At 43.2% G+C, this 15,417-nt stretch overlaps 1 protein-coding gene across 1 annotated transcript in view; it reads right to left on the bottom strand.

The window, feature by feature from the left end:
- Positions 1 to 17: 17 nt before the first annotated feature.
- Positions 18 to 15,417, bottom strand: part of LOC110522741 (voltage-dependent calcium channel subunit alpha-2/delta-4-like) — a 68,011-nt gene continuing 52,611 nt past the window's right edge. The window contains exons 24-35 of the mRNA XM_036968581.1: positions 12,200 to 12,261; positions 11,730 to 11,744; positions 11,214 to 11,258; positions 11,035 to 11,097; positions 6,546 to 6,616; positions 6,041 to 6,116; positions 4,809 to 4,861; positions 4,604 to 4,659; positions 2,984 to 3,004; positions 2,533 to 2,650; positions 1,688 to 1,886; positions 18 to 1,435 (exon numbers count right to left, since the gene is read on the bottom strand). Of these exons, the coding sequence (XP_036824476.1) occupies positions 1,334 to 1,435; positions 1,688 to 1,886; positions 2,533 to 2,650; positions 2,984 to 3,004; positions 4,604 to 4,659; positions 4,809 to 4,861; positions 6,041 to 6,116; positions 6,546 to 6,616; positions 11,035 to 11,097; positions 11,214 to 11,258; positions 11,730 to 11,744; positions 12,200 to 12,261 (881 nt within the window). The 3' untranslated portion in view covers positions 18 to 1,333. The remainder of the gene's footprint in view (positions 1,436 to 1,687; positions 1,887 to 2,532; positions 2,651 to 2,983; positions 3,005 to 4,603; positions 4,660 to 4,808; positions 4,862 to 6,040; positions 6,117 to 6,545; positions 6,617 to 11,034; positions 11,098 to 11,213; positions 11,259 to 11,729; positions 11,745 to 12,199; positions 12,262 to 15,417) is intronic.

Here is a 15,417-nt window from a genome sequence, read left to right as displayed (position 1 = left end):
AAAAAGATACTATATTGTAATATTCCTCAATGTCTCAAAGCACCTATGGTATCTCATATGTGGTCCTAGCTACTATATGCAGATCGTTTCGATGATTCACATATTGAAATACATCATAATGTTTACCAACAGTGAGCTTGTAGTCATTTTACAGGGAAGAACTGGGCCAGAGGGTTGCTGGCATCAAAATCTCTGGTGCCATCTACTGCTGTTGTGCCCTTGAGCAAGGCACTTAACCCCTCATTTTGGCGCAAGAAACAAGCATTTCGCTACACCCGCCGTAACATCTTCTAAACACGTGTATGTGACCAATAAAATGGGTTTGATTTGATAATGCTGCTCTGGATGATCCTGTGCTGCTCTCAGCTTCTCATGTAAGTATGGGCTAAATTCAATCCGTATTGCCATAATTTGTCGCTATAGCGCAATTTAAATTTAAAGGAAATGTTCCCACTTTTGAGGAGGCTGCATATGTCAGCTCAATCGGAGCGCTGGACTACAGCGATACGGATTGTATTGAGACCTGTGTCCAGCGGGGTTGGGAATAAGACAGAAACAATGTAATGTTCTGATACACATTTGACAGTAGGTTATTGTTAACAGTCTCCTCCCCCTGACAATTATTTCATAAAGCTTCATGCGTACCAGTAATCATAAACTGTACTAGATCTCACCTCAGTTCTGCGGGAATTGTCACCAGCATGTTCCATTCAAATCACCAGTGTCACGACATACATTATTGCTTATAAATTAGAGATGAATATTCCTTCCTCTTTTGTAGCACAAAGTTTTGGTACGGTAGTTCATTTCAACATACAAAAAAACAACAGTATCAATACAGTACATCTTAATGTTACTGTGTATAAAAATGAGATATGAGAAAATGTTTCTATTTTCCTGTTGATGGACATATTAGGGCAACAGTTCTCCAGCTGAGTGAGGTTGTCAGGGTGGTTGTCCTTCAGTCTGCACTAAGATGGATTGCCCAGTAGAGGGCTGAAATCATTCTACCATGTCAGTGTCTCCATGAAAATAACAGTCTCTCCCTTCGATTCACATGTCCACAAACTCATACCCCATGGCTCGTACAAAAGAAATTGAGGTATTTGTTAGGACTGGTTAGTTTCTTTCTCTATCGGTGTGGGAAAAGGAGTCTTATGAGAAAATAGCCCTTTTATTGTTACTCCAGAGTTGACTTGAACTACTGTGTTAGTAGGTTATTTACGTAGTTATAGGTCTTTTAGAAAATGTACAAAACGGAATGTTAAGATTGTTTAGTCTACATTCTCATGTCCATCTGAGAACCACAGGCCATAAGAGAGATGGAGCCTGGTTAAGTCCATCTGCGCAGGGCCAATGAGGTAGCCAGAGAAGCCAAGAAGAGCGCCACCGATAGGCTGATCTCTGACGCTCCTCCACAGTCCTTGGCATTTTCCTACAATCATCAAGAAGACCATTTCAATATTAACACAAAACATCATGGAAACTGCTGTGACTTCACCTCTACTGCTTTATATTGATTGACACAACATTCTACTTCGACTATTTATCTGTAGGACTTGAATTCAATTTAAATTGAACAAACACTTCTCTCTTTCAATTTCAACATGCCTGCAATGCAACTGTAATGAAGTCAATATTATGCCATTATACCACCAGTTAAAAAGAGAGGAGGAGGATGGCTGACCTTAGGATGGTAGGCATGGCAGGACTTTGGGCGCCGCCGGACTTTCTGAGATTTCATCCTGTTACACTTGACTGATGCGTTGTATTTGACCTCTTTGGGCTCCAGAGTGATGGAGGAGTACTGCCGGGAGCAGTCACAGTCCGCCTGAACCACCATCAACACCAGGTTACTGTCAGGGACTGCCTGCACCACAAACATCCTGCCACACAAAATATTAAGTTAACATTACATAGAATTATATAGTAATTTAAGGTAACACTTAATTGTATTTTTAGTATCTCTGTGTAACATCACTCCAAACATTCTGGAACACAACACATTCATTTAACATTCCATTCTGGAACACAACACATTCATTTAACATTCCATTCTGGAACACAACACATTCATTTAACATTCCATTATGGAACACAACACATTCATTTAACATTCCATTATGGAACACAACACATTCATTTAACATTCCATTATGGAACACAACACATTCATTTAACATTCCATTATGGAACACAACACATTCATTTAACATTCCATTATGGAACACAACACATTCATTTAACATTCCATTCTGGAACACAACACATTCATTTAACATTCCATTCTGGAACACAACACATTCATTTAACATTCCATTATGGAACACAACGCATTCATTTAACATTCCATTATGGAACACAACACATTCATTTAACATTCCATTATGGAACACAACACATTCAGCTATCAATACATTGTGGATACATTGAAAAAATATGTTGTCAAAATGCAGTTCAGACAATTGCAGGTAGGTATCATGGCCACAAGATGACGCCACCACTGTGGAGTTGACTGAGGAGGTTTCTTACTTCTGACAGCGTCCACATTTGAGGAGGCTGTTGGTCTCTTTGATGGAGTTGTCTAACATGAAGCCAGGGTACTCTGTGTCACAGGGCTGCAACGCGTCCGTCCTCTTTGCTTTATGGGCTAATGAGGATAAAGTAGTTTGTTTCAAAGACGCGCATAGCCTACTTACACACACACACACACACACACACACACACACAGAGACACACACACACACACACACACACACACACACACACACACACACACACACACACACACACACACACACACACACACACACACACACACACACACACACACACACACACACACACACACACACACACACACACACACACACACACACACACACACACACACACACACCCACACCCACACCCACACCCACACCCACACCCACACCCTACCCAGAAGTAGGCACCCATCCGAGAGCTGTGGAGCTCTACTCACATGTATGGTAGCCAGCCTTGGCTGTGTTAGGAATCCAGGTGGAGAGGATAGGAGATGGAGGGGCACCATGCACCATGGAGATGAACATGTCAATGGGATTGGCATACAGACAAACGATAGCCATGGGGGACAAAATGGTTGGGAGAAAGCAGTTGGATGAGAGAAATGGTTGGGAGAAAGCAATTGGATGAAGAGAAAATGAATTGTGAACCACAAGATATGGTATGAAAATGAATTGTGAACCACGAGATATGGTATGAAAATGAATTGTGAACCACGAGATATGGTATGAACATTTATTGTGAACCACGAGACATGGTATGAAAATGGCAGGATGATTCATCAAATGTATATGAAAGCACAAACATGTATTCAGACTGTTATACAGTCACCACTAGCCTTAGTCACTGCTACTACCCGGCTACCACCTGGTACTCTGCCCTGCACCTTCGAGACTGCTGCCCCATGGACATAGTCACTGCTACTACCCGGCTACCACCTGGTACTCTCCCCTGCACCTTCGAGACTGCTGCCCCATGGACATAGTCACTGCTACTACCCGGCTACCACCTGGTACTCTCCCCTGCACCTTCGAGACTGCTGCCCCATGGACATAGTCACTGCTACTACCCGGCTACCACCTGGTACTCTCCCCTGCACCTTCGAGACTGCTGCCCCATGGACATAGTCACTGCTACTACCCGGCTACCACCTGGTACTCTCCCCTGCACCTTCGAGACTGCTGCCCCATGGACATAGTCACTGCTACTACCCGGCTACCACCTGGTACTCTCCCCTGCACCTTCGAGACTGCTGCCCCATGGACATAGTCACTGCTACTACCCGGCTACCACCTGGTACTCTCCCCTGCACCTTCGAGACTGCTGCCCCATGGACATAGTCACTGCTACTACCCGGCTACCACCTGGTACTCTCCCCTGCACCTTCGAGACTGCTGCCCCATGGACATAGTCACTGCTACTACCCGGCTACCACCTGGTACTCTCCCCTGCACCTTCGAGACTGCTGCCCCATGGACATAGTCACTGCTACTACCTGGCTACCACCTGGTACTCTCCCCTGCACCTTCGAGACTGCTGCCCCATGGACATAGTCACTGCTACTACCCGGCTACCACCTGGTACTCTCCCCTGCACCTTCGAGACTGCTGCCCCATGGACAGAGTCATTGAACACTGGTCACATTAATAATGTTTACATACTGTTTTACCCACTTCATATGTGTATAATGTACTCTAGTCAAGTCTCATCCTATATAACTACTGCTGTACACACCTTCTCTATTCATATACTGTCCATACTGTCTATTTACACCATTATTTGTATATATATATTTATATTCCAGTCTCTGACTGCTCCTTCTGATATTTCTTACTTTCTTATTTTTCAGGATTATGTGTGTATTGTTTTATTTCATATTACCAGGTATTGCTGCACTGGTGGAGCATTTTGCTGCACCTGTGATAACATCTGTAAATCTGTGTATGCAACCAATCAATTTAGATTTTATTTGAAGTTGGTGTAGGACTCTACCTCCACAAGTATGTATCCAAACCTCTTTGCAATGGCCTTTGTCACATAAAGTATTGAGAGCATTTACCGTCTACAACGTAATCCGAGTGCCACAGCCCACAGAAGTTGAACTCCAGTAAGAACCTGTACAGAAGCAGAGTTGTTGGGAGAGAAAATGAAGTATCAAAAAAAATTCAGTTCAGTTCAAAACAGCATTACACTAGAGTGATGACAAACAGCATATACAGACCATTTTTCATAAACTCAGCCTGAAAAGTGCATCTCACACTTACATCAACATGTGAGAGAAGAACCATTTAATCACTGCAGCAAGGCCATAGAAAGGCTACAGGAAGGAGAGATAGAGATACAGAGTGAGATACAGAGTGAGATACAGAGTGAGATACAGAGTGAGATACAGAGTGAGAGAGAGAGAGAGAGAGAGAGAGAGAGAGAGAGAGAGAGAGAGATACAGAGTGAGATACAGAGTGAGAGAGAGAGATAGAGTGAGATACAGAGTGAGATAGAGAGAGAGAGTGAGAGAGAGAGAGAGAGAGAGAGAGAGAGAGCGAAAGAGGGAGCGAGAGAGAGAGAGATACAGAGAGAGGGAGAGAGAGAGATACAGAGAGAGGGATACAGAAAGAGAGATACAGAGAGAGAGATACAGAGAGAGAGAAAGAAAGATACAGAGAGAGAGAGTGAGAGAGAAAGAGAGATACAGAGAAAGAGAAAGAGGGAGCGAGAGAAAGAGAGAGAGAAAGAAAGATACAGAGAGAGAGAGAGAGAGAGAGAGAGAGAGAGAGAGAGCGAAAGAGGGAGCGAGAGAAAGAGAGATACAGAGAGAGGGAGAGAGAGAGATACAGAGAGAGGGATACAGAAAGAGAGATACAGAGAGAGAGATACAGAGAGAGAGAAAGAAAGATACAGAGAGAGAGAGTGAGAGAGAAAGAGAGATACAGAGAAAGAGAAAGAGGGAGCGAGAGAAAGAGAGAGAGAAAGAAAGATACAGAGAGAGAGAGAGAGAGAGAGCGAAAGAGGGAGCGAGAGAGAGAGAGAGAGAGAGAGAGACAACGAAAGAGGGAGAGAGAGAGAGAGAGAGAGAGAGAAAGAGAGAGCGAAAGAGGGAGCGAGAGAGAGAGAGATACAGAGAGAGGGATACAGAAAGAGAGATACAGAGAGAGAGATACAGAGAGAGAGAAAGAAAGATACAGAGAGAGAGAGTGAGAGAGAAAGAGAGATACAGAGAAAGAGAAAGAGGGAGCGAGAGAAAGAGAGATACACAGAGAGAGATACAGAGAGAGAGAGAGATACAGAGAAAGAGGGAGCGAGAGAGAGAGAGAGAGAAAGAGAAAGAGAGAGAGAGAAAAATGAAAGAGAATAAAACATAGGTAACCCAAGTGAAAGAGAACAAGAAGAGAGCATCTGTTAAGTAATTATATTATACAACCAGCAGGCAGCACATAACAAATGTTTCAGCAAATGGTGAATTCTTCAGGGTTAAGAAATATTGACAAACATGACTCACGCTGAGCAGAGGGCGAGCACTACTGGAATGACTGTGTCCTGATCTGCACATTCCCTGGTAGTCATACAACGACACCCTGTTGGACACACAACGATTAGCCTTTTACTGCACTGGGCTAATTCAGGGTCACACAGAGTGTTTCTTGGTAGTCTTAAACAAATCTACTTTGAAACAAAAATGTGCACACCTCACACACATGGTTATGGGCTTAATGAAAATAAGACATGTGTACCATGTCACATATAGAGTTGAAATATATTCAATGTTGAGTTTGCATCCTAATATGACACTTTATATACATCCCTGAAGACTGAAATATAGCAAACTGTTTGACGTAGAAACACCAGATTTTCAGCGGTAAAGAAAGTTGATTAATTATGAAATTCTGAAGAATATTAATACATTTGACTGCAGGAAAGGGTCTACGAAGTTAGGGATTACATAACCTTGCACAATAGGATCAATCAACGGTATAATATATCCATCGTAATGTAGCTCCTCTTACTTCTTGTACATGCCCGACTTAATCAACGCTGCCATCACAGACCCGTCCACTTCCCCAAAGAAACGTCCGACCTGTAGAGACGATGACAGGAGGGGGTTATATTCAGAGATGACATCATCTAGGTCTACAGAGCCTTCTGACTCTACAAGGGATCTCTTTAGCGTCAGAGAGATGGAGCCAGAGGGAGATTGTGTAACACCAATAATAGCCTTCAGTACCTGCTTCAAATCTGCATGACCTAGCACAAACTCCCATAGCAACACCATCAATTAGACACAGCCACAAGAGGCTAAACGTAAGATACCCTCTTGCTCCTTACAGTATTCTGTACCTCCATGTATTTACCTGTTACTATCATGTACTCTATGTTAGTCGTTTTACACTTCACAGGGTGATACTGTTGTCTGTGAATGAGTGTCACATCTTATTTAACATGACAGAAAGGTTAACCTCATATACAGTACAGTATACACTCCCCTCTATCTGTCTTCTCTTACTGTAGCACATCCCTGTACTCTGAATTATTCAAGGTCACTTTGTTTAAGCCACACTGTCCAAGTTTCCAAGTCATCCTCCCTCCTCTTCCCGTTTCTCTCTAACTGCGGCTGACACTTTATTTCAATCTCAGGGAGAAGGGAAGGAGACGAATTTCCCTGTGGCTTTTTAAGAGATACAGTGTTTGCCGAGTGTCTGTCTCTGTGTGTCTGTGTGAGTGTGTGTGTGTGTGTGTGTGTCTGTGTCTGTGTCTGTGTGTGTGTGTGTGTCTGTGTGTGTCTGTGTGTGTTTGTGTGTGTTTGCCGAGTGTGAGCTCTGGTCCCTGAAGCCAGAGCCCGGGATGGAACTTGATGCTCTATTTACCTGAAAGAAATGCAGTGAAATAAAAACGCAACAACGTTTCGGTGCGAAACTTGGCAGGCAATGCATCCACCCTAGGACAGGAATCTAATGCCGAACCAAAACAGCAGTGTGTCCTCCATCAAATCTATTACCAACATACTACATGTTGTGTTGTCAGCATCTAGACTTTGTTTCTGCTTAGTCACACTCTAGTACAAGCTATGCACATCAGAAATTCTAAGGAAGTTGGTTATGACCCATTTCTCGAAGGCAGCACTGTACTCCTGCCGTTTCCTGAATGATTAAATATTTACAGAGCTCTGCCTTAGCCCAATCCCTCTCTCTGAATAAAAAGGGGGAGCACTTGGTGTTCCCACAAAACTTTGTCAAAGTCCTAACCTCAGCTAAAATGTTACGGTGTAGCACTTTATCATAATATCTGCTTACTAAGGTTTGCTTTAGTTCCTTACTGAGACATAAACATATTGAATTAAGAGGGAAAATTTAAATATGTGCATCCTTGGTTTGGCCTGAGTAGTCTTGATGTCAGTAAATGTTTTATTTAATCGGGACTGGCAGTGATGCAGTAGGAATCTGACGTATACACTGACAGGCTGAACAAGATGGTGTGTGTGTGTTTGTTTCACTCACCTCCAGCCCACACTCCTCCTTAACCCCAAATATATATTTTTTTTCATTATGAAATTATGACAAATATTAATAACATTCCACCCATGAGACCAACATATTGTGATTTGGTCATTTGACTGCAGGAAATGATTAATTTAATCTGCAGTCGTTTTTATCAAAGGGGTTTTAGTAGGCCATGGTAATCCCCGGGTACATGCATGATATAAGATTCCACACTGACTACCCACTATAATGTGTAGCATAATAGGGTCTTATAGCCCCCCACGGTCATAGTCTACAAGTGCATTCTAAGATTTAAGGGCCCAATACCCACCACACTGTTATGCTATGAACACTCATGTTATGAACACTGCCATGGCCCTTGTCCATTCCACCCCACTAATTCTCAGTAATACGGTTAGTCCAGTCCTCCCTCTACAGTGAAGTCAAGTTAAGGTGGCGTGGGCTGCTTGGTACCTTTAGCTCCAGTTAGTGATAAGGTGGCTGCTTACTGTCTTTAGCTCCAGTTAGTGATAAGGTGGCTGCTTACTGTCTTTAGCCCCAGTTAGTGATAAGGTGGCTGCTTACTGTCTTTAGCCCCAGTTAGTGATATGGTGGCTGCTTACTGTCTTTAGCCCCAGTTAGTGATAAGGTGGCTGCTTACTGTCTTTAGCTCCAGTTAATCAGCCAGTTCTCTGCTAATTCCTGTAAGAGGGATTAGGACCATAAGGGTCCTATGAGTGCTCCAGGTGTTGTTTTGGTCTGTTACTTACTGCCTCATAGTGTCCTCTTCTCTCTCAATTCAGTTCAATTCAACAGACTTTATTGACATGGCAAGTTAAATTAATTACATTGTCAAAGTACACATACTGTATGAAGTGCCTCTATGGCAATTCAGATGGCTGATTGAGGACCTTTACTCTGAATAATGTGTTTGTTTTCTACGATTGTGTTTTTTTTCCTCTGTTTTGCTTTTCGTAGTGTATTGATATATATATATATATATATATATATTGTAATTACAGGGTTCATCTGTAAAAGAGACCTTGGTCTCAGCATGACTCCCTGTCAAAATAAAGGTACAAAAAAATGGTTGGACTAACAGTTATAAAGTAATACTAATAACAGGTGTAGTGGCAGTGGAAGTGATATTAACATTAACAGCAACTACAGCAATTGTCATGAGAATAATATTACATGAAAGTAATGTCAGTAGGCTAATTGTAACATGGCTGAGAAGCCACATGGCATGGTATGAAAGACAAAACACAACGCTAAAAACTATTGTTACATTGTAGTTTTCACTGGCTGTCCCTCAGGTTGTGGCTGGATTACACACAATTGGCTGACAAAACTGCACATATTGGCTGAAAATAGTCTGGGTAGCCATTTGATTAGATGTTCAGGAGTCTTATGGCTTAGGGGTAGAAGCGGTTTAGAAGCCTCTTGGAACTAGACTTGGTGCTACGGTACCGCTTGCCATGCAGTAGCAGAGAGAACAGTCTATGACTAGGGTGGCTGGAGTCTTTGACAATTTTTAGGGCATTCCTCTGACACCACCTGGTATAGAGGTCCTATGCTGGGACGTTCATACTACCCTCTGTAGTGCCTTGCGGTCAGAGGTTGAGCAGTTACCATACCAGGCAGTGATGCCTCTCGATGGTGCAGCTGTAGAACCTTTTGAGGATCTGAGGACCCATGCCAAATCTTTTCAGCCTCTTGAGGGGGAATAGGTTTTTTCTTGCCCTCTTCACAACTGTCTTGGTGTGCTTGGACCATGTTAGTTTGTTGATGATGTGGACACCAAGGAACTTGAAGCTCACAACCTGCTCCACTGCAGCCCCGTCGATAGAATGGGGGCATGCTCGGTCCTCTTTTTCCCGTATTCCACAATAATCACCTTTGTCTTGATCACTTTGGGGGAGAGGTTGTTGTCCTGGCACCACATAGCCAGGTCTCTGACCTCCTCCTTATAGGATGTCTCATCGTTGAGGGAGAGGTTGTTGTCCTGGCACCACACGGCCAGGTCTCTGACCTCCTCCCTATAGGATGTCTCATTGTTGAGGGAGAGGTTGTTGTCCTGGCACCACACGGCCAGGTCTCTGACCTCCTCCCTATAGGATGTCTCGTCGTTGTCGGTGATCAGGCCTCCCACTGTTGTGTCATCGGTAAATTTAATGATGGTGTTGGAGTCGTGCCTGGCCATGCAGTCATGAGTGAACAGGTAGTACAAGAGGGGGCTGAGCACGCACCCCTGAGGATCAGTGTTGAGGATCAGTGTGGCGGATGTGTTGTTACCTACCCTTACCACCTAGGGGTGGCCCGTCAGGACATCCAGGATCCAGTTGCAGAGGGAGGGGTTTAGTCCCAGGGTCCTTAGCTTATTGATGAGCTTTGAGGTCTGAGTCTTTGACACAGTGTAATGGGAAATGCAGCTCTGTCTCTACCTCTCCCCGGGGGCAGAGTGAGCACAGCCCGTCCTCTCTGGGCAGCCAGGTTTGCCTGTGATGACTGGACTCTATGGGCAGGCTGTGCTCATGGAGGCTGTTCTTTCTTTTTCTTCTCCCCCCTCTCTCTTCCACCCCCCCCTCTCTGCCACCGCATCTATCTATCTATCTATCTATCTATCTATCTATCTATCTATCTATCTATCTATCTATCTATCTATCTATCTATCTATCTATCTATCTATCTATCTATCTATCAATCGTTGTTATGGAGACACCTGCGCTGAACATGCCCTCTAAGAAATGTGTTAAGATGCGACCACCTGACCTTACGTGTTTTTACATGGTCAAGCCGACCAGATAGTGATTATATAAATGATCCCTCCCTTGGTCTGCTGATCTGCTTATCAAACGGTTCCACAGTTATCATTCATTACATAACAAAGCATGTACGATGTACTAGACTAGATGTGGGTTACATAAGAGTTGTCAACTGGTGTATCATGGTGGTGTTAGCTGAATGGATTGGTTTGATCTGTTCGGGTCACTGGGTGGTCATGCTGTCAGACCCTTACCTCTGACCTCTCTTTAGAGACTATGATGAAGCCGTTGCTGTCCACAAGGAAACAGTTGACATCCTGGAGGAATAAGAGACAGGACATTAGTTGTAATGGCACTTATTCAATGATGATATTGACATTCATGAATTCAATGGGAACTGACTCAAACACTGCAGAACAGGCTCAGTACTTACAGTGCTCTGGCAGCTGAGAGGGCAGACACCTTCCACGTCAGTACACTGGACAGACAGACAGACAGACAGACAGACAGACAGACAGACAGACAGACAGACAGACAGACAGACAGACAGACAGACAGACAGACAGACAGACAGACAGACAGACAGACAGACAGACAGACAGACAGACAGACAGACAGACAGACAGACAGACAGACAGACAGACAGACAGACAGACAGACAGACAGACAGACAGACAGACAGACAGACAGACAGACAGACAGACAGACAGACAGACAGACAGACAGACAGACAGACATAAAGGTCAAGGTATTGAATAAGGTGGACCACCATTCACTTGAATCATGTGACTGATAGCTGTATCTGGATTTGGAACATATTAACCACCATAACAACAACATAAACATGACTGGTTCAACAGCCAGTCAATATGGTGTGATAACTTCTACACTCTAGAGAGGAGTTCATGTACTGTATCAACAGAAAATAAAAAGGTCACTGTTTACGTACGTCTGTGTCAGCGGGCTGTGAGTGGACGTGAGAGACAGAGGTAGACCAGGAGAAAGACAAAGAGACAGAGAGATGATAAGCTATTACCACTTAGCAGATAGTCCTAAATATACATACAGGATGTAGGATAATTTGCTGCTGATCATTTCAGACGTTACTTTACGAAAAACGTACCGAACCCTACAAAAATGTCCATTAGTTATAATCCACATACTAGTTCACATTTCCTGTTGCTACAGGATTATTTTCCTGCGGTAGCAAACTGGCTCAAATTAAGATCCTACATCTGTAGTGACGTCACACATTGTGTGTATGTGCTCCCTGCACAAGAACTGATCCTGTGACCTTGACATTGCCATGCTCTTACCAACTGAGCCAGAGATGGATTTGTGTCAGTAGTGTGGTATGTTGTTGGGGAGCTGGCTGTGTGTGTCTGTGTGTCTGTGTCTGTGTGTGTGTTGCTCCCTCACCTGAAAGGCAATGGTCCATAGCCTCTTCTCCAGCATCTCCAAGGACATCTGCACCCCAATGGCTAAAAATAGAACATACACACAGGTCAGTTGAGAGAGGAAAACATGGACTCTGCAAAAACCCTGAAGCCTAATTTACTGTGTCCGTCTGTGAGAGACTATTGAGAGGCTGGGTGGATATGGTGTTGGGCATTATAGTGTGACAGGAAATCAATCAGGCCTTCAGTTAACCTCTATGCAGTTTGCACAGTTAGCACCAAGCTGCTGCTGTTTGCATGAAAAAATGCACACTGTGGTACCACTGACGGGCTAGCGTGTTTATTATCTAAGCATAGCAGTGGTGGAAAAGGTACCCAATTGTCATACTTGAGTAAAAGTAAAGATACCTTCATAGAAAATGACTCAAGTAAAAGTAAAAGTCACTCAGTAAAATACTGCTTGGGTAAAAGTCTAAAAGTATTTGGTTTTAAATATACTTAAGTGTCAAAAGTAAATGTAATTGCTAAAATATACTTAAGTATCAAAAGTAAAATCATTTAAAATTCCTTTTATTAAGCTAAGCAGACGGCACCATTTTCTTATTTTTTAAATATACCGATAGCCAGAGGCACACTCTCCAACATTCCAACATAATTTACAAACCAAGCATGTGTGTTTAGTGAGTCCACCAGATCAGAGGCAGAAGGGATGACCAGGGATGTTCTGTCCTGCTAAACATTCACAATGTAACGAGTACTTTTGGTTGACAAGGAAAATGTACGGAGTAAAAAGTACATTTCCTTTCTGAATATAGTGAATAAAAGTAAAAGTAGTCAAAAATATAAATAGTAAAGTAAATTACGGATACCCCAAAAACTACTTCAGAAGTACTTTAAAGTATTTTTACTTGAGTAATTTACACCACAAATGCATAGTCACTTTACAAATGACCTCGAATATCTTGCACCCCTGCACATTGACTCGGTTCCGGTACCCCCTGTACTTAGCCTCGTTATTATTAAGTCATTGTCTTGAGGTATTTTTTGATTACATTTTTTTATTTTCGTTAATTTAGTAAATATTTTCTCTATTTCTTTATAACTGCATTGTTGGTTAAGGGCTTGTAAGTAAGCATTTCACAGTAAGGTCTACACTTGTCGTATTCGGCACATGACAAATCAAATTGGATTTGATTTGATTTGATGCGTGCGATACAGGTAAATTGTGTCTGGGAAGGGTGAGACTCTGAACACATCTACCAGGCTTTCACAGTAGCTCTGTGCTTGTTGATACTTCTGCAGAGTTCTGTGTTGTGAGATACCAATGCTTAATTTCACCCGATGGTTACTTAATTGTCTTGTTAAAATGGTAATTAGCTATTGATTGTCTGATGTTATGCCTATATAATGTCTCTCTTTGTGTTGTGGATCTCTTTTGACGCAATGCAATTTCTGTGAATAACAGACAATAAAAGTACCATCTAAACCTATCTAACATCATCTAACCTCATCTTATATCATCTAACATCATCTAACCTCATCTTATATCATCTAATATCATCTAACCTCATCTAATATCATCTAACCTCATCTAAACATATCTAACCTCATCTAACATCATCTAACCTCCTCTTATATCATCTAACCTAGTAATTATGCAATTTACTCGAATTTTATGATGGCTCACACACACATGCAGGCAAGTATACTATATATACACAAACGTATGTGGACATCCCTTCAAATTTGCGGATTCGACTATTTCAGCCACACTCGTTGCTGACAGGTGTATAAAATCGAGCACAGCCATGCAATCTCCATAGACAAACATTGGCAGTAGAATGGCCTTACTGAAGAGCTCAGTGTCTTTCAATGTGGCACCGTCATAGGATGCCACCTTTCCAACAAGTCAGCTCGTCACATTTCTGCCCCGCTAGAGCTCCCCTGGTCAACTGTAAGTGCTGTTATGTGTAGTGGAAACGTCTAGGAGCAACAACGGCTCAGCTGCAAAGTGCTAGGCCACACAAGCTCACAGAAGGGGACCGCCAAGTGCTGAAGCGTGTAGCGCGTAAAAATCATCCATCCTCGGTTATAACACTTTCTACCGAGTTCAAAACTGCCTCTGGCAGCAACGTCAGCAAAATAAATGTTTGTCGGGAGCTTCATGAAATGGGTGTCCATGACTGAGCAGCTTCACACAAGCCTAAGATCACTATGCGCAATACCAAGCATTGGCTGGAGGGGTGTAAAGCTAGCCGCCATTGCAGTGGAAACGCGTTCTCTGGAGTCACCATCTGGCAGTCTGACGGACGAATCTGGGTTCGGCGGATGCCAGAAGAACGCAACCTGCCCCAATGCATAGTGCCAACTGTAAAGTTTGGTGGATGAGGAATAATGGTCTGTGGCTGTTTTTCATGATTCGGGCTCGGCCCCTTAGTTCCAGTGAAGGGAAATCTTAATGCTACAACATTCAATGACATTCTGGAGCATTCTGTGCATTCAAATTTGTGGCAACAGTTTGGGGAAGGCCCTTTCCTGTTTCAGCATGACAATGCCCCCATGCACAAAGCGAAGTCCATACAGAAATGGTTGGTAGAGATCGGTGTGGAAGAACTTGACTGGCACCTTTGGGAAGAATTGAAGCACCGACTGCGAGCCAGGCCTAAACGCCCAACATCAGTGCCCGACCTCACTAATGCTCTTGTGGCTGAAAGGAAGCAAGTCCCCGCAGAAATGTTCCAACATTTAGTGGAAAGCCTTCCCAGAAAGAGTAGAGGCTGTTATAGCAGCAAAGGGGGGACCAACTCAATATGAATGCCCATGATTTTGGAATGAGATGTTTGACGAGCAGGTGTGTAGTGTCTTTTGGTCATGTGGTGTCGGTACGATGCACACAAACACACCCAGTCTGATCACTCTACTAATGAGTCCTTCTGACCAAAACCATGTCATCTGCAGTCCGGAGAAGTAAGGAGGACCACACACACTGACTGATTGACTGACTGAATGACTGAATGAATGACATTCAACACCAATGACAGGTTGATAACAAAGATACATCTTTAAGCCCCCTCTTGGAGTAGAGTAAGTTGTTGGTGACCTCTAATTGGACAGAACAGAGGAGGAGCCAATCAGAAGACCTATACCTCCCTGTCAGATATTGCCTACCTTTCCAGCAAGACCAATGACACAGCAGAATGAGTCAAGAACAGATTCAGTCTATCTCTTAATGACATGATC

Source organism: Oncorhynchus mykiss, chromosome 30 (genome assembly GCF_013265735.2).
Source record: "Oncorhynchus mykiss isolate Arlee chromosome 30, USDA_OmykA_1.1, whole genome shotgun sequence".
NCBI lineage: Eukaryota > Metazoa > Chordata > Actinopteri > Salmoniformes > Salmonidae > Oncorhynchus > Oncorhynchus mykiss.
The sequence above is the reverse complement of the archived record's forward strand: the minus strand, read 5'-3'. Positions and strand labels throughout refer to the sequence as shown.